At 32.6% G+C, this 20,000-nt stretch overlaps 1 protein-coding gene and 1 pseudogene across 3 annotated transcripts in view; one reads left to right on the top strand and one right to left on the bottom strand.

The window, feature by feature from the left end:
* LOC145293293 (neuroglian-like) overlaps positions 1-20,000 on the top strand; it is a 1,600,306-nt gene that overhangs the window by 1,119,525 nt on the left and 460,781 nt on the right. For all 3 annotated transcript variants that reach the window (XM_080139928.1, XM_080139907.1, XM_080139918.1), the window contains exon 4: positions 5,781-6,065. In XM_080139928.1, the coding sequence (XP_079996054.1) occupies positions 5,781-6,065 (285 nt within the window). The remainder of the gene's footprint in view (positions 1-5,780; positions 6,066-20,000) is intronic.
* Positions 18,977-19,100, bottom strand: LOC145242987 (U2 spliceosomal RNA; annotated as a pseudogene).

The following is a 20,000-nucleotide window of genomic DNA, read 5'->3' as shown; positions in this document are numbered from 1 at the left end:
GAATTCAGAAAATCACTCTTTTGTGTTAGCTCAGCGTGATTTCACGTAAATTATAATTATGCAAACAATATATTCTACCTCTCTGAATTTTTTAGATGAGGATTGAATATTCGTAGTATTTGAATTCTTCGGACTACTTTTCTCATCTTGAGTGTCATTTTCACAACGTTTCGGTTTATGTAACCTCCGACATTCATCAGGTATCGAACTTGGGGATTTTTCTTTCAAACTCAGGAATCTGGAAGGAATTTTGAACGGAACCCTTTATTTTACATCCACAACGATTCTTGTCATAACGGTTCGAGTACCTGGAAAAATTCAATTGTAAAAGTAATATTCTTGTGAAGATTGAAGGTTCAATTCTCGGTTTGGTTGATGGAAAAATACAAATTACAAATTACTTAAAACCTCTATCCAGTCATGGCTTACGGAAAAAGAGCATGCCACTCCTCATGAAGTAGATAAAAGGTTTCGGTCGAAATTCCGCTCACATTCCCAACTTCGATAGAAACATTTCCGAGTTCGACAAGATATACATTAAGAAGGTGGAGGTTACATCGACGGAAACGTTGTGGAAAATGACACTTAAGATGAGAACAATAGTCCGAAGAATCTAAATAAGACGATTATATATTCTAAGTTTGAAAATGAGAAAAGCAATTTTATTGTAAACTAGCCTGGGTGCCCGGCGTTTCCCGGGTCCTTGGAGGTGTGCGTTGGGGGAAAAAAGTGGTAGTAGGCAGTCACGCTCGAACCCGTACCGCAAAGGAGGAAAAGAACATGAACAAAATAAAGTGACGTCTTTGCCATTGCGTCTACCGCCAAACAGGAAGTGGCGAAGGTTTAAATTAAGGCTAGTCAATTGAAAAGTGGGGATGAATTTCGAAAATATCGGCGAAAAAAACGACCCCCTTCCTGTAGAAAAGTTCCAAATTGAGGGTGAAGGAATTAATGTTTTTAGCCAATTTTTCGATATTTGTCGTCCGAAGGGTCGACTTAAAAACAATACCGATCTCCTGAAATCCGTCGCCTATGTCGAAAGTTTAAGGCAAACATACATAAATATATGCATATATTTAAACAGACAAGTGAGATTTATATTACAGATGGCGAATATGATGTTTCAAAGCAATCGACTTAACGTTTAAAATATTGGCGGCTATCACACACACATACATATTTTTCTTTACTAATCTTTAAATATTTTTATTATCTTTATCCTGGTTTCTTAACCACCCCCTATCGTTTCCTCTTTATTCCTATATTTCGACACAAACCATAATCCATACCCCTATTTTGCCTTCTTTACATTCAACTAAATTTTATTCCTTATTCCTATTTTTAACAAGATTTGACGGAACCTTCTGGTATTAATTCCCTATGACGCTGAAGACCTGATATTTTAATTGCACACTTTGCTTTCGTATAACCTGTATTGCCTGAAAAGGTCTCTAGTGACTTGCAACTACCTGACCGAAACATGATCATGAATGTGTAGCAACATAATATATACTTTCTATTTGGTTTTACATAAGCAGTATTATGTTGCTACAAATTCATGAGCATGTTTCGGTTAGCTAGTTATATATTTCTTGTTTCGTTTTTATAGCATACTTTTAGTTTGTTTAAGCTTTGTAAAAGAGGGGTATCTATCGAAATTATCAAAGACATTTAACCATCACGGTTATATTTAACAGTTTGTCCACATTTATCGATTTATATGTGAAAGATTTTGGAAAATAAATAGGTATAGGAAGATCTATAAATCAAACGCGAGTTTCATCTGTCTGTTTTTGTCCATACATCACGTCAAAATATCGGTATCCTACATTACTAACAGACTTATTAAACACACACACATATATATATATATATATATATATAACACTTATTTTATATCTACAGACACTAGTATTTTACTTATACAACTATCAGTCTTTGCAAAGATAATCTATAATATAAAGGGCAAAAATCTGTTTAAATGTATGTATGTCTGTCTAAACTTTCGACAGTGGCGACGGAGTTTTGCAAAATCGGTATCGTTTTTAAGGTCGACCCTTCGGACGACAAATATAGAAAAATTGTCTAAAAACGGTAATTCCTTCACCCTCAACTGGGCACTTTTCTACAGGGTGGGATAGGAAAAAATCGTTCGTTCATGACAATTTAGCCAAACACGCATGCGCAAAAAACGTTCTTTCTGGAATTAGTTTATATATTTAAAAAAAAAAACGACTTAACTTCACGTCATGCGATCATGGACCAGTCGTTCTAGTGGCAGCGTCGTTATCTTAAGAGTGCATGTTCGAGCCTAGATATATAATTTTTTTTTCGATTTTTAAAGTTTTAATATTGAAACAGAGGTTATTTATGCCATTTTTATGTTCGTTTTTTTTATTTTCCATCACGTCCGCTTTTTTTTTGTTTTGTTTTCCGACATTTTTAAGAAGTTTAAACAATTCAACAGGGTTATTTATGCCTTTTTTTTTTCGTTTGCTTGTCCTTTATTTTGCATCACGTTCGCTGTTTTTTTTAATTATAATATTTAAGCAGGGTTATTACGTTCGCTTATCCTTTAATTTCCATTTTGTTTTGATTTACTCCTCCCACTCACACACCCACACCTCACCACACCTGGGCAACGCCGAGTTATCCCGTTAGTTACATATATAATATATGGTAATGTTTATATATAGCAATTAAGCTACACAGAATTTTCTACGTTCTATCAAATTAAGCTACACAGAATTTTCTACGTTCTATCAAATTAAGCTACACAGAATTTTCTACGTTCTATCAAATTAAGCTACACAGAATTTTCTACGTTCTATCAAATTAAGCTACACAGAATTTTCTACGTTCTATCAAATTAAGCTACACAGAATTTTCTGCGTTCTATCAAATTAAGCTACACAGAATTTTCTACGTTCTATCAAATTAAGCTACACAGAATTTTCTACGTTCTATCAAATTAAGCTACACAGAATTTTCTGCGTTCTATCAAATTAAGCTACACAGAATTTTCTGCGTTCTATCAAATTAAGCTACACAGAATTTTCTGCGTTCTATCAAATTAAGCTACACAGAATTTTCTGCGTTCTATCCTCGTGAGGATTAGTCAGAATATTGCTTAGCTTTACTTACGTATTATTGAAGTAAATAATGAAAATAGATACATAAACTGTTACATTTATATATGACATTTATATCATGCATGTGGTATTTAAAAGTGTGATATTTAAGTACAAAAATATCAATGTCCATAAACTACGACTGTCATGTGAACCAAACTCTTCGTATTCTTCTAAAACGAAAATATCTTATTTCCTCAGTAAAGACCAGATTCTCAACTCTCACGTAAAAAGTTCCATCGTTAGAGTGTTCTATTACCCTTTCTCTCTTCAGAGTAATGAATTTTCCAAAAGCATGTTTGGTTGCTCTATCTGCTCTCGATGATGTCAATGCCAACCGACCCATATGTTGTGTTAAATATACAAAAAAAAATGCTTAAATCAAGAGAGACACTGTGTCGCCGAGGAAATGTTTGGCGTTTTGCAAAGTAGTGAGCATCCGCTGAGGATTTGGCGGGTTTCTCTGATGGAATTTCCATAATAATTCGATAATGGCTACACAAAAAGAACCAACATATACGACAAGAAGGCAGATATTTGTAAGGAAGAGGAGATCGCTTTGAAGACATGATAAGGTTATAGTTGTTTTAAACAACGCTCACTTACTTTATTATCCAATACCTCCTTCTCGACTGTTGTTTGGACGGTCGGGTTTCGATCCTGGCTTGGAGTAGTTGCTTGTCTAGTCGCACTGATGAGCTGTGAAACAGCGAACAGTAGTGCATGTGGATGACTATAATGCTCCCTATTTTGGGTTGAGCATATTTGGAAGTGATATACCAATTACCATTAGCATATTAAGCCATGCTCCTTGTGTAACCAAATAGATCTTAGGTATTTGGACAATGTCAAAACATTGTTAATTCAAGGCCCGCATAGCAGCAGCCAAATAGGCAACGATTAGAAGCTCCGACTGTCGTTTGGGTGGTCGGGTCTTAATCCTGGTTTGAGTTAGTTGCTTGTGTAGCCGCACTGATGAGCTGTGAAACAGCGAAACAGTACTGTATGTGGATGACTATATATATATATATATATATATATATATATATATATATATATATATATGACACTTTCATTATAATTGATTTGACTAGTGTCTCCTGTATAAAAAAAAAAACACGCATGTCTGGCCGCTTTATTTTAAGGATAGGTTTCCAGTACTTTTTTTCCTTTCTTCCTATCTCGTTTTTCTATTTCTTCTCTATACTTTTTTATTCGGTCTCCATTTTTATTGGGTTTCCATTTTTATTAAATGACTGGCCTTGAATAAGAGCAGAGGTCACTTGTCGCCTGATGATGTCTTTTCAGACTGAAATAGTAAATTGATTGTAATTGTGTTTGCCTAAATTAAATAAAATACCGAGCTCTTTTTAATTGAGCACTACTTACTTTTGAATATTTTGACCTGGAATAAATAAATACACACATACACACACACACACACATCCAAAACTAAAAACCATATGTGTGCGCGCGCGTGCATTTTATATAATAATAATAAAAGACGTAAGAATGATAATTAAAATAAAAATTAGTAACATAATCAACTGGTGCTATCAAACCAGGCTGTTTAAAGATTTTTGTTATGTACCTGAAATGCACAACACATTGATATTATTGGGGGGGGGAGGGGTCTTTTTGTTGTTGTTTTTTTTTTCTTTTTGCCTTTCGTTTTGCAAAACAAACTAAACACTTAAGTGTGCCTCCGTTCAGTCTCGAAAGACAAAGGATACCCCCTTGTATGGGCAGCTGCGCGTGTAATTTTAAGGCAAGGGTTGCGCAATCTCCAACCACACATCTCCTGAATCGGCACTGTTTGAGTCCAGTGGCAAAGATAAGTCCAGAATGACTGGAAACAATGCCGAGATAAGCGGGGAGCACATACAGCACCTGGAAGCCCCAAATGGTCACCCATTTAGTACTGACCAAGTTCAATGTTGCTTAACTTCGGTGCTCCAGCGCAACGTGATTATGCCGTAACTAAACGCTATGAATAAATATTTCAAGATATAAAGTACTTGAAACACAAAACCTTCAACTAAAATGACCGGATTCGGTATTAAATCACCCGAATAGCGAAAAGCAAATTTAACCAAAAGAGCAAGGAACGTCATATCTTCCGTATTTTTTATTTATTCATAAAAAGTGTCATTTAATTAAAAAATTATTATGTAGATTTTCGCATCATCTAATATTATTTTCTTGAAATTTATAACACATGTATTCAATTTAAAAAAAAAAATAAAAATAAGTCAGTGAAACTGATGCGAGATTCGAACGCGGGTAATGATAGCGTAAAAATTACTGTTTTAGTATTGAGTATTCTGCCTATTCCTTTCTGTCTATAAATTACATGTTTGCATATGAACAAATTCCAAAACCATGACATTTCAATAGTATATATATTTTAATATTCAATTTAGTTATCTATTTTCAATTGCACTCCCCACAACCTGTGTTTGCAATTAAATCTTTACTTTCGATAATTAACTATGTCCGTATTCAATAAAATGAGTTATTTCTTAAATCAAACTTAAATTTTTTACATACATATTTTAATTGTTTTGCTATTTAAGTATTCGATTCAGTTACCGTGTATTTATTTTAATGGTTTCATTCTTTTTTTTTCTCTCTCTCTCTCTTTTGCAGCGTATGTCAATCTCGACAGTGATATGGAGAACCGGGTGGTCAGCGTCGGCGAGGATGCCGAATTTGCGTGCCTACCCAACGTACAGAAAAACAAACGAGTCGAAATCAGATGGAAACATGACGACTACATTCTCAACTTGACGAACACAGAAAAATACAAGACGAATGACCTGATGACGAACATTACAATAAAATCAGCCACGTTTGACGACGCTGGCGTCTACACCTGCATGGTGGTGTTAGATATGGACATTAAGATGTCGAAAGCAAATCTTACGGTAAAAGGTAAGTCGCTTCACCTTTTTATGTATCTATATACTCTCAAGCGTGCCCGGCATTGCCCGGGCGGAGAGATGACACTATATAATGCTGTTGCACAGAGGAGATATGTGTGTCCGTAATACACAGTTATCTATATAACAGGTATATATTTATATGTGCGTGTCTAGCTGTTTTGTACATATAATGAAGTTATGTATATATATATATATATATATATATATATATATATATATATATATATATATATATAAAATAAATTCCACAGTCAAACAACGTCGCAAACGTCGCAGCCCACAAGAGCCATGACAGTCAACGAACCGGAAGTCCAAGACTTATATATATATATATATATATATATATATATATATATATATATATATATATATATATATATATAATAAATTCCACAGCCAAACAAGTGTTGGCGGGTGTCCATTTAAATAGACATTCCGACGAGTTATTTACGGGCGTCGCCTTCATGGTCGAGTGGGAGAACTGCCGACTGTCAACACGACGGTTCTAGGTTCAATCCTTGGTTAGGGAGCGATGCTAGTCTAGCGGCACTGATGAGTTGTGATACAACGAAACAGGACTGTATGTCGATGACTACAAATATATATATATATATATATATATATATATATATATATGATCGTATAGTGTGTGTGTGTTCACATATATTTGTAAGTGCAAATAAAGTCCAATAAACATTTCAAAACCTGAAAAATAAAGTACAAGGGCAGTTTTTTTTTTATGAATGGACGGATAACATCTTTCTGGGGAGTTAGTCAGACCAAAAGAGGAGACATACCTTCGTCTACCATTTTGTCTTGATTGACGAGTTTGTAAAAACTGATATGAAGATTTGTTCGTAAGTAACGACAATAACGGAAGTAACGTAAGGTAAGTTACAACAATCGACTTCGGGTTAAATTTTCGTGCAACTTTTATTTTATGATGCTCCCCGTCTTTTGAGTTACACGCATTTACTTATTTCTACATCCTCTCTATTCCAAGGCGAACAGAGATCAATAATACCGTCCACTTCCCCCCGCCCCCGGTCTTTAGCTAACTCCTTCTCGTCTGTTCAACTCAACATCTCTAACTGACTACGTGTGCATATCACAATCTTCCCTCTCCGTTCGTTATCCGATGTCACCACTAAGTCATCTTTGTTTTTGTTTTCTTCTACTACCCGACGGCCCTGACGGTGGGGCATTAGAATACGCCGACTGCCCCCCTGCAGAGGGTAAAAGTCCCTCAATGGGGGTCCTGGATATGACCTTAAACTATATCCAGTGGTGAGGCCCCAGCTTGTGGGCTTTGGGGAGTGTGGAGCCACCCTTTAATTACCATTGCTCCCAGGTCCACTCTGACCCGGAGTGGTAGTACCTGTTAGGGTCCCAACTATGGGGTAAATAGAAACCGACGTGAAAACAACAAATATATTCTATTAAAAAAAAATTCCTTCAAAATCTTTGGATTCGGCATTAAATAACCCGAAAAGGGTTGATATGCCGTAAAACAAAAACAGGCAACCAACCAAATCTACTATCCGAATTTTTTGTTTATGGTAAAAACTCCAAAGTTATTATTTAAATTTCTAACATAAATGTTTAATCTCTCTGAAATAACTACTTTGTTTCCGTGACATTATTTTTGTCATCCAAACATTTCTTTCTATTCACAAACATTCACAATCGCCCATGATTAACTACCTGATGTTTTTCGGTCGACTAACAATATAACAATGTGATATACAACGATGATGATCAATACCAAATGTTTTCGATGAGGCGAGCAAGCTTTCTCGTTTCCGTTGATATAATATACCTCCGAGTGTTCTTCTTTCGGCAGTCTTTCTAGCGCTTTCTAATCTATAAATTATAGAAACCACATAAGACATAAAACGAGAAAAAAACTTCTAGAACAACCTACTCTTGATGACAATCATGAAGATCGGAAGGTTATAGGAGCTGGCTGAAATAGGCATAGTTATAGGTATATTATTATTAAGGCTAAGACAATTTTTTTCATTATTTTGATTCTCGAGTGTGTATCCATTAACATCTTATAGACTGATGTGGTTCTCGGTTGATTTACCGTGTCTAACTGTGTCGGATATATACACGAGAGTCAAAATAATGAAAAGAATATGTTGTTGTAATAGCCCGAATTATTACCAACTACGTATCGGAATGCCTCTGATAAGTATCGAAAATCGTTAGTCGAAAAATTTCATTGGAGAAGAAATAGTTCGATATTGAACAAAGTGAACACCTTTATAAAGCCTAACATCACGTGTTCATTTGAGAAGTTTTATCACCGAACAAACAAAAGGGCCCAGCGTATGAAATCAAAAGTAGGTTCTTTTATAAGACAGAGGCGCGTTCGAAATGAATATTTCTGTTGAGGGCACAATTGAACCAGGATGTATTATTTTCGAATTTTAAACTTTAATTAAAGCAATTATATAAAATAATTTTATAAAATCAACAGTAGCTTTAGACTACAATGTATTGTGAACTAAGTCACTGCGGGACGACATGTGAAATATCCACCCCCGCTACCCCGTGCACCGCAATGGGTCCCTAACTAGAGCAGGCAATCAATCGATTAGATCCTAAAATGAGCAATTTCATCGATTTTGATAACAATAACTGTATGGCGAAGAACATTCGGTGATCTTTATTCAATCCCGGGTAGCGTCGCTAGTGTATATATATATATGTGTGTGTGTGTGTGTGTGTGGGTGTGTGTGTGTGTGTGTGTGTGTGCGTGTTAGTGTAAATAGAAGAACTGCTTTAGTATATTATATATTCATCTACATATCTATAAAGTTGAGATTTTCACGTTCTGACATTGATATTAAAAGCCTACAAAACAAATTTTGAAAAATAAAAAGCTACAAAACAAATTTTGAAATATACTCAGTCATGGATATGCGAACGACTACATGAGTGTTTATTAATTTACATATTTGAAAAATAAGCGTTAATTATTCATGTTCTATGCTTTCCTATTTCATTATTGATTCTACTTCACTATAAGGCTGAATTCTATTCAGGCATAGTTTCTACGTTCTCTATAATTGCGTAAAACTTCAGATGAAAACGGTTTAGCACACGAAAATATATATATATATATATATATATATATATATATATAAGTGACCTTGTCGGTGTGTGTGCGACAAGTCTCTACCAAACTCCTTTTTGAATATTTGGTCTACAAAGTTGAAATTATATATATATATATATATATATATATATATATATATATATATATATATATATATATATATAGAGGGTATTTTAGCCTGTAACACTTTCGATTTGTTTTTTAACCGGCAATAATTTTTGCTAACATGTAAAAAAAAAACAAAAAAACAAGACAATTAACCTTGGCGGGGTAAATCGAATAAAACATTATGCCTGCTGTTTCTTTTGCACATGCGCAAAATGAAACATTCCCAGCTCAAAGTCGCTTAAACACTTTTTTATCCATCTGTTCCTAGCCCCGACGGTACCGACACTGGAGAGATAATAAACGATTAAGGCTTGAGTGCTATACGTTATGGTTTCGATTCTAGCGGATGGTACCCTAGTCATATTTTTATAACTTTTGAAATCATTGATATATATTGAATAATAATCAAGAGAGAATTGGTTTTATAATGATGCATAGTAAGTATTATGAATTAAAATAGATTATTTATGCATATTTTACTACCGGGCAACGGCGGGCGGTCTGCTAGTAATATATAAATGTATACGCATACTTCACACGATATGTGTGTGAGAGAGAGATAGAGGGGGGGGAGAATGTGTGCTATACTATATAGGGCGTAGTGCATCGAAGACATCTTGTTTTTCCTTTTATTTCTTGTCTTTATTAAATCTATTTCTTGCTCGGAAGGAGACTAATAACAGAACCAGTCACCATTTTTTTTTTTTTTTTTGCTCATTTCCTTTTAATTGCAGTTTTTCTTCTTTTTTTTTTCTTTTTTCTTCTTTTAATAATTTTAATTTTATTTTTCCTCTACGTGTTTCCACTTTGAGTAATGCAATCAGATTCGAAAATAAAACTAAAATAAAAAAAAAGTCCATTTAATTTATTCTCATCCCCTCCCTCCAATCTCTACTACGATTTTCTGTGTGGCGTGATGGCCAATAATCGAACTATTGATTAAATTTAGCATTTTAATCATAAAGCAAATCGGAAAAAAATGAAGCAACGAAGCAAATTCACTTTTTGCTAAACGTTTCTCTGTTTCTACGATCGGTTTTAGTAGTTGAAGAGCGTTTTGAAGATCACGTCTAACAACAAATTTTGTTTGACTTTAGTCGAAGTTCTTAAAAAACCAAGGGGCGCCACGTTATCTCTATATGAGATAGAAAGATGGTCCATTATTTAATTACAGTTCTCTTTTATTGAACGTTGAGTTATTAAAGAAGTTATTTATATTTTTCACGAATTATATTATGTTTATTTATTCAGGAATAATTTTCCTAAATCATATTATTTATATTTATTTAGGAATACTTTTCCTAAATCATATTATTTATATTTATTTAGGAATAATTTCCCTTAATTATGTTACTTATATTAGGAATATTTTCCCTAAATTATATTCTTTATATTTATTTGGGAATAAATTTTCGAAATTATATTATTTATATTAATTTAAGAATAATTTTCCTAAATAATTTATATTTATTTAGGAATATTTTTCCTTATTAATATTATTTAAATTTATTTAGGAATATTTTCCTGAATGATATTATTTAATTTTATTTAGGCATTCTTTTCCTGAATAATATTATTTAAATTTATTTAGGCATTCTTTTCCTGAATAATATTATTCAAATTTATTTAGGAATATTTTTCCTGATTTATATTATTTAAATTTATTTAGGCATATTTTTCTGAATAATATTATTTAAATTTATTTAGCCATATTTTTCCTGATTAATATTATTTAAATTTATTTGGACATATTTTTCCTGATGTATATTATTAAAATTTATTTAGGCATATTTTTCCTGATGTATATTATTTAAATTTATTTAGGCATATTTTTCTGAATAATATTATTTAAATTTATTTAGCCATATTTTTCCTGATTAATATTACTTAAATTTATTTAGACATATTTTTCCTGGTGTATATTATTTAAATTTATTTGGACATATTTTGTCTGATGTATATTATTTAAATTTATTTAGGCATATTTTTCTGAATAATATTATTTAAATTTATTTAGCCGTATTTTTTAAATTTATTTGGACACATTTTTCCTGAATTATATTATTTAAATTTATTTAGGCATATTTTTCCTGATTTATATTATTTAAATTTATTTAGGCATATTTTTCCTGAATAATATTATTTAAATTTTATTTAGGCATATTTTTCCTGAATAATATTATTTAAATTTATTTAGGCATTCTTTTCCTGAATAATATTATTTAAATTTATTTAGGCATATTTTTCCTGAATAATATTATTTAAATTTATTTAGGCATATTTTTCCTGATTTATGTTATTTAAATTTATTTAGGCATATTTTTCCTGAATTATATTATTTAAATTTATTTAGGAATATTTTTCCTGATTTATATTATTTAAATTTATTTAGGCATATTTTTCCTGAATAATATTATTTAAATTTATTTAGGCATATTTTTCCTGAATAATATTATTTAAATTTATTCAGGCATATTTTTCCTGAATTATATTAAATGTATTTAGCAATATTTTTCCTGAATTATATTAAATTTATTCAGGCATATTTTTCCTGAATTACATTATTTAAATTTATTTAGGAATATTTTTCCTACATTATATTATTTAAATTTATTTGGGAATAATTTCCTTAATTATCTTATTTATATTTATTTTATATAATTTAGGAAAATAGTCCTATCAATACTTATTTAGCAATATTTTTCCTGAATTATATTATTTAAATCTATTAAGGAATATTTTTCCTGAATTATATTATTTAAATTTATTTAGGAATATTTTTCCTTAATACTCTTATTTATATTTATTTAAGATTAATTTTATTATTTATATTTATTTAGGAATATTTTTTAAATTATTTTCATGTTTATTTCGTAATATTTTTTTTATTATATTAATATGTATTTAGGGATATTTTTCTAAATTATATTTATTGGAGAATAATTTTCCTTTTTCTTACTGATCAATTAACTATAGTATATCATTATTTTCGTCAGTTCAACTACATTCCAGGGCAAGAATTGATCTAGTCTGTTGGAATATCCAGCTTAGTAATATTACTAGGGGGAACATTAGGTTATAAAGTGCGCCAATCCTCGTCTAAGCCAGTGTAGGGTAGCTATACCTAGTAAATTTCATTTAGGCGTCGAAACCTATGTTATTTTGAATATTTCTTCAGGTTTACTTGTAGAGAAAAATATTTCATGCCTGTTGTTTCTGAAAACCCCTTGTACAGAGAGAAGTGTCGACTAGGCATTCAAGTTCTCTACAGTATGCAATCATGTGCGTGCGGTGATAAAACAGCTTCCGAAACTAAATTTCTGCTTTTATTTAAAATCATTTATTATGTTGTGGACCGGTAAGGGTCTGAAAGACAAATACTCGGTATTTACTAAAAAGGATATATTTTATAAAGAAAAACAGACAGCAAATACAGAGAGTGGTTATACGTCAGTCCCACTGCCAAGTGTTCATGACTTGAGCTTCACGTTGAGAGACATATCCACTACCTTTTCTTTTAAATAATAAGAAGAGTTCAATGCTATCCGGAAGGAAGACAGCATAAAAATATTATCAATCTTGTACTTTGAAACACACGCGCGTGCATATATATAAACTTGAATGCCTACTAGACACTATCCTCGAGTGTCTAAGGTCTCTCTGTACAGGGGTTTGCCAGAACAATCTGGCATGAGGATACTTTTTCCATAGAAGTAAACCCTGACCAAATATTCAAAATCACATTTTGTATTCGCAGCCCAAATAAGATCTCTTCACTATGGCTACCCCACAGCTTTTCCGAGGAATGGTGCACCTTCTCCAACGGATATTACCTCAAGTAATAGCACGAAGCTGGATACTCCACCAGACTAGATAAATTCTTGTCCTGGAATCCAGTAGGACCAAGAGACCAACATGAAAGATATACTACAACGTATAAAAATGGTTAATTGGGGAGAGGAAATTATCTTCTCAATTTCTTTACTAACTCAGTGCTTGAGAGATAAATAACTTTAATGGAACATTCGAATATCTATGTATCTCATATAGACTTCAAGTGTTAGCCCCAGGTTGTGGGCCCCTTGGTTTCTGAGAACTTCGACTGAAGTAAAATAAAACAAAAGAGACAAATATATATTTACACACACACACACACACACACACACATATATATATATATATGTATATATATATATATATATATATATATATGAAATTTATTTATACAAACATTGATAGCATAAATAAATTTCATATACCTGCTCTGTTCACTCATTGAGCACTCTTTAGTAGACACATGTTGTTTCATTGGATGTACTTCTAGGAAACTAAACTCTACTGACTATATATATATATATATATATATATATATATATATATATATATATATATATATATATATATATATTAATTGGTGGCGTGCCAGGTTGTAAATTACGCTGAAATTCATTTTCCTTCGTGCAGGTTTCGTATTCATTATTGCAAAACCAATTTTCTGTTGAATATTATATTAAACCTGATATATAGTTGTGATTTCAAATTTTTTTTTAAATAACGTGGGTGCTATCAGCTAAAATCGAAATCGACACATTTAGCGCTCCAGCGACGTTCCCTACTGATGCAGCTATCAAGAAATAGGTGAGAAAAAACAACTAGAAGAAATAATTGAATTTGGTCATGCGCAGAAAAAAATAGTAATATGTCTGCAAATTGAATGAACATTTTGCATTTCAGTTTGTTGATATATGTCTGTAAAGGTTAGTCAGTCATCCAAACAAAGGTTTTGCTCGTTATAAACCATAGTATGATTGCTACATTCTGTTAATTACAGCGTTATGCGGCCAGTAGTTTAAGACTTTATCGGTTAAATATTGACGCAAACACATAACATACTGACACGTATGTAAATGCATGCTAAGTAAGATCACCGGTGGGTAAAAGTACTATAAATAAGAGGAAGAGGGACGGAGATAACGTTCGAGACCTCGAGGAAGACGAGATAACGTTCAAGATTTCATGAAAGACGTGGACAACGTTCTAGATCACGTGGGTGACGTCACGGCTGTACCAACGAGGAAGTATATGCTGTTGTTACAACACAGAAGGATAGAGACACAAACATATATATATAAGATTTCTCAGATAGTATTTAAAATGAAATAGAATAACTAAGCTACACCTTAGAAATAAGTTAATTTTCTGTTGCACTGTATCTAATTTGGTCGGGATAATTTAATATTTCGTCGATTTCACTAACCTGTAGAGCTGTAGTAACATAGGAAGAAAGCTTAATTTGCGTAGACGGTTTTATATATCTATCTATCTATACTCCTATAAATTCGTGTTTTTTATATTGATATTCGTATTAAAAACCTTCTCTTTCTATCTATTTAAAAAGAAAATACAACTTTGTTATATGGGTCGTGGAATTGCATTCATGTGCAAAAGACCTAGCTAATTTACATATTCTTTTAAACATTCATTTTAATTAATTCCCTATTAGTTTTTTTTTTTTTCGGTTTTCTGATGAGATGATCATCTTTAGCTAACTATTACGTGTAATTATATCCATGCAGATATTCTAGTAGGTTGGTGCAAAAATAATATATATATATATATATATATATATATATATATTAGTTGAACGTCAAAAAACGACATTTTTACACCAACGTAATACATGATTGATACGGTTGTAATATTTGCGTAAAAAGGTTATAGTAAACACAAATCTCTTTCTATATATATTCATGTATGACTATATATATTTGTTTAAAATATTTTGCCTACCAAACTCCTCTGGCAGATTTTGGTCTACAAACATGAAACTTAATATATGAGTTTTAGCCTGGAAAAATCGGTGAAAAAGTGTGGACATTATAAAAATGGAATTGCCAGGTGAAGGTAGAACGACGGCATTACGAATATGTATGCGTAATGTAATAGCTATGGGTTCATGTTTTAATTTTTAGCTTTGCAGCAAATATGTCTTCATAGTTCAGGCATTAACGTCAAAGGAAAAATTAAATCGTCAGCTAAACGTTTTGATTTCGATTCTCGGTGGTGGCGCAGGAGTTATTTTTTTTTTTAAACATTTTAAATCATTATTATATATTCAGTGCAATATAATATAATAATAAATACGAAATCTGCATTAATCATAATAATATATTTAGGCGTATTTTACGCCTGGGTAATTCCGGGCGGCCTGCTAGTAATATATATATATATATATATATATATATATATATATATGTGTGTGTGTGTGTGTGTCATTCACATACACACTCTTTCGGTGCACATCCCGATCTAGTGATTGAACCTACAATCATCAAGTTGATAGTCGATAATTCTATCCTCTGGCCCATGGTATCGGTGCCCGCAAACGATATCATAAAATGTCTATTTATATAAACATTTGACCGGCGCTTTTACAGAGCTCCATTTATTTGTTTATTTACAAAGTTTCGCGTTTCGCTAAGCAAATCATTTATGACAGTGCTCAACCCAATGATCTAGTTGCATAAACTGATACAAGAATTGATCTATCGTTTAAAAAATGTATAAATAGTAAATGCGAGATTTAAAAAAAAATATTTTATAAGTTAGCCATTCTACTTAAATAGAAATATATTTATGGTCAACGAGTATATTCAGAATACCTTTTAAGATAAACGTATTACAATTAAATGAAACAGTTGTTGTTTTTTTGTTAAGATTGTTGTTCCTTAGCAGCGCTGGTTGAGTTTAAATGAAATAAAAATTTTCAAACTCAACTAGCGCTTCTAAGGAACAAAAATCTTAACGTGAATCCCGCGTGACCAACGCAGCGTTCCGAGATTTCAAAAAGAAAACTACTGTAAAACAACAAACGGACTTCTACGTGCTGATTCTCTGCTCCAACAATAACATGGCAAAAAAAATTAAGACATACTGAAGATGAAGTGTATCTTCGAAATCTATTTATAAATTTCAATATAAATTTCAAACAAAATAAATGTATGTTTATTTTGTAATAATGCGTAGTTTTGGCTTCAAACGTATATAATACGTATTTTTTTTATTCAGCTGTTTTTTGTTTGTTTTTTTTTTTTTGTTTTTTATTCCGTCGGGTTTTTTCCTGCGTGAATAATCTAATTAATGCAAATATTTTTTAATATTGAATTTTCCCGGCTGTATCAAGCATTGTCAAAGTATTCTTTAACTAATTGCACAGATATTTGGCAAGTTAATCACTTTTATTATCTATTGTAATGTAAGTCGTATTCCTGTCTGTTTGTTTGTAATTTGATTAATATATCTAAAAGGTACACTGTTTCACAATATAATTTTCATAATGACAACTGACTTCTATACACTTTATCCTAGCAAGATTTCTAATATATACAATTGGTTCAGTGGAAATCTGCATTATAAAAGTTACTTTATTTACATACTAGCGGGGGTACCTGGCGTTGCCCGAGTGTTTGTTTCCGGGACGGGGGGGAGTTTTAAAAAATGTTATGGTAGGTAAGTAGGAAGGATCAAACCCGGAGTCATGAGTAAATGTAGGAAAATAAAGTGTGAAAAAAAAAACATCTGCAACGTTAACAGTTCGGCCACCAAGAACAGTCCATTCCAGTTGTTTAGGAAAAAAAAACGACTACGATAGGTCGGCGCGAACGTGAAAATATAATGTGAATTGTCCAGCACGCAAACCACTACGTCACAGAGCACTGCAGCTTAGTTTAGTGATTTTAAATAACTTCAAATGAAAGAACTACGAAGCCAAACCGGTGTTCTCTTCTCAACTGTTCCTTGTGAACGATCCCCAAACGGTGTTAAGTGGTGGCAGGGGGAGGAGGAATTTATTAGAGAGAAAATATCTTACCACTTCCATTGATTTTAACCGATTTTGGCCGTGATTTCTCAGCAGAAAAAGTATAGAAATCTAAGATTATCGAGGAATTTGAGAAATAATAAGCCTATAACACACCTCAGATATTGTTCTGCCGTTTGTGCATATTATATTTGCATGAAATATCTTGATTTTTAATCCTATTAAGGTCAAAATCCGACGGGAAAAAATGAGTTCATTTTATTTATATAGAGATTATATTGGAGAAAATTCCTTTTAATAATCAGTTCTACGTTATTAATGGTTATTGCGTAATAATGATTACACTTCATGACATGGTTTTTAGTCTCTATATCAAGAATAAATTTAAAGAGTAATCCGTAATTTGTGTCAAATGACTATGAATCAAATTTAATAGAAATCTGAAATATTTTTATCTTCAAAATGGAGGGGATTGTGGTCATATTGTACCCTATAAAACTCTTTTAAAGTGCCCGAGAAACAAAACTAAAATTGGGAATATTTGCTAAGCTATGTCTAATAGAAATTGTTAAAGTTTTACAAAAATGTGAGGCAACTGAATTCTTTGCGAAAATGTTTCGTCTTCTATTAACGCTTTTGCCATGTAAACTAAATTAAATCAAGTATAATCCACATTTTAACCCCCTTACGTTAAGAGGCTGCATTTCAGAATTAATTATGATCCGTTAATTAGTTTCGGATTGTATTTTATCCGTACAAATCTGTAAACGTCTCTAACGTGTAACCTCACTCCCTTCTCGGGTCGAACGTTGTCACTGTGTTAGATTATAACAGGGTTAAAAGTTAAATTAATCATTATCAATCTATCTATCTATCTATCTATTTATATATATATATATATATATATATATATATATATATATATATATATATATATATATATCGAGAGATATTGTTAAAATAGTTTATATTGGGAGTTGTTTATTGTTTAGAGAATAAATTGGTCTGGAACGTAAAAATGGGTTCTAGCTGAAGATGTTTACATAAATTAGCTTAGTTAAAAATAAACAAAATGACCTCCAACAGTTGCGTACGTGACAGAGGTTACATGTAAGGAGACATGTGTTTTTGATGATGACGTAACGGAACTGACAGGTCAGGAGGTCTGGAAGATTAGATGGAAGAGTTTGAGTTTGGTCACGAAAGTGAACAGACGTGCTTCAAAGCCGGGAAGCGGGCTGGAAGGAACGCACATGTAGACACGTAATGCAGACTCCTTGTGAATATCATTAACACAGTTGAAATAAATTTATATTTTAACAAGGCCGATAGCCATTAGTCGCGTGCTCTCGTGTAATGAATGAATGCGTGAATGTAGGATTGACATGAAATTCTTAAAGATAAACTAAAATGGCCGAAAAATGGGCTGAAATGACTTAAATAAATAAAAAGTAAATGACTTAGAATGACTTTAATGAACTTAAGGATGAATTGAATGACCTTAAGAATGACTTGAATGCTTAAAAAATAACTGGAATCCTTCAAAAACAACTTGAATGATCTGGAGAATGACTTGAATGGCTTTGAGACTGACTGGTTGTAAAGTAGGTGATCATTTTACATTAAATTAATACAGAAAAGTGATCCCCCACTTTATATCACAAAGTTACAAACATAAGTACAGCATGTAGTAAGAACAGATACTACACTTTGATCTTGAAGGGGTATTTATCTGCTCCCCCACCGAGCAAATTAGGCACAAGGCCGATTTTTAATGTTAGGAGTGAAGGGGAAATGGGGACCAACTTCCCAGGGAGTAGTGGAGCTGGATAGTGACAATTGGTATGAAGGGTTGCCCCTACATTGACCAAGGTCTTATATGTAGGATTGCTCCACATATGGTCTTTGCTTGCAGTATCTGCTGGAACAGATAGTACACTTTGATCTTAGCCAAAAGGCCAAGAAAAGCTGTATTTATTTGTTCCCCCACCGAGCAAATCAGGCACAAGGCCGATTTTTAATGTGAGGAGTGAAGGGGAAATGGGGGCCAACTCCCCGGGGAGTAGGGGAGCTGGATAATGACAATTGGTATAAAGGGTTTCCCCTACATTGACCAAGGTATTATATGTGGGGTCGCCCCCACATATGATCTTTGCTTGCAGTATCTGCCTGACTAGATACTACACTTTTATCTTGGCCAAAAGGCAAAGAAAAGCTTAAAAAGCTAAGAACAGCATCTATTAACAACAGACCTTTGATCTTAACCAAAAAGGCGAAGCACAAAAGTGTTACGGACCGACCGACAGAGTCGCTTGCAGGCGACTAAAAATCTACCGTGTTGTTCTGTGGTTGCACAAAATAAGAAAGTTCATGTGTCTATAATTGGTTATGGTGTTGGTTGTTGCATGTTCATCACAGAGCCCAGCACTTAAGACAGAAGAACTCCGGATGAGGAAAAAGTATGAATCATCTACATTCTTTTTCCATAGATATCATTCCCCTACTATGTAACAGTTGGATGATTTTTCGTGCTGTTGTTTAACGTAATATAAAGCTCTTTGTAAATAAACAAACCGAGTACAGTGGAAGCGACAGTCAGTATTCATAGTAGTAGACATTGTAGATATTTACGGGCAATTTCTCATGGCGTAATGGTAAGAGATGCCGACTGTTAACTGCATGGTTGAAGGTTCGATCTATGATAAGATCTAGAGCTAAAGTGATGTTCTGGTGTAGCCGCAGTAAAGAGCTGTGACACAACGAAACTGTGAATGACCATACATATGTGCGTGCGTGTGTGTGCATGCGTGTGTACTAGTGATACTGATTTTAATTTTTGGCTTATAGTGTTTAATACATTTTAAGATCAA

Source organism: Euprymna scolopes, chromosome 2, assembly GCF_053919585.1.
Source record: "Euprymna scolopes isolate OS-2025 chromosome 2, ASM5391958v1, whole genome shotgun sequence".
Lineage (NCBI taxonomy): Eukaryota > Metazoa > Mollusca > Cephalopoda > Sepiida > Sepiolidae > Euprymna > Euprymna scolopes.
Note: the sequence above shows the minus strand (reverse complement) of the source record. Positions and strands in the feature narration are given on the sequence as shown.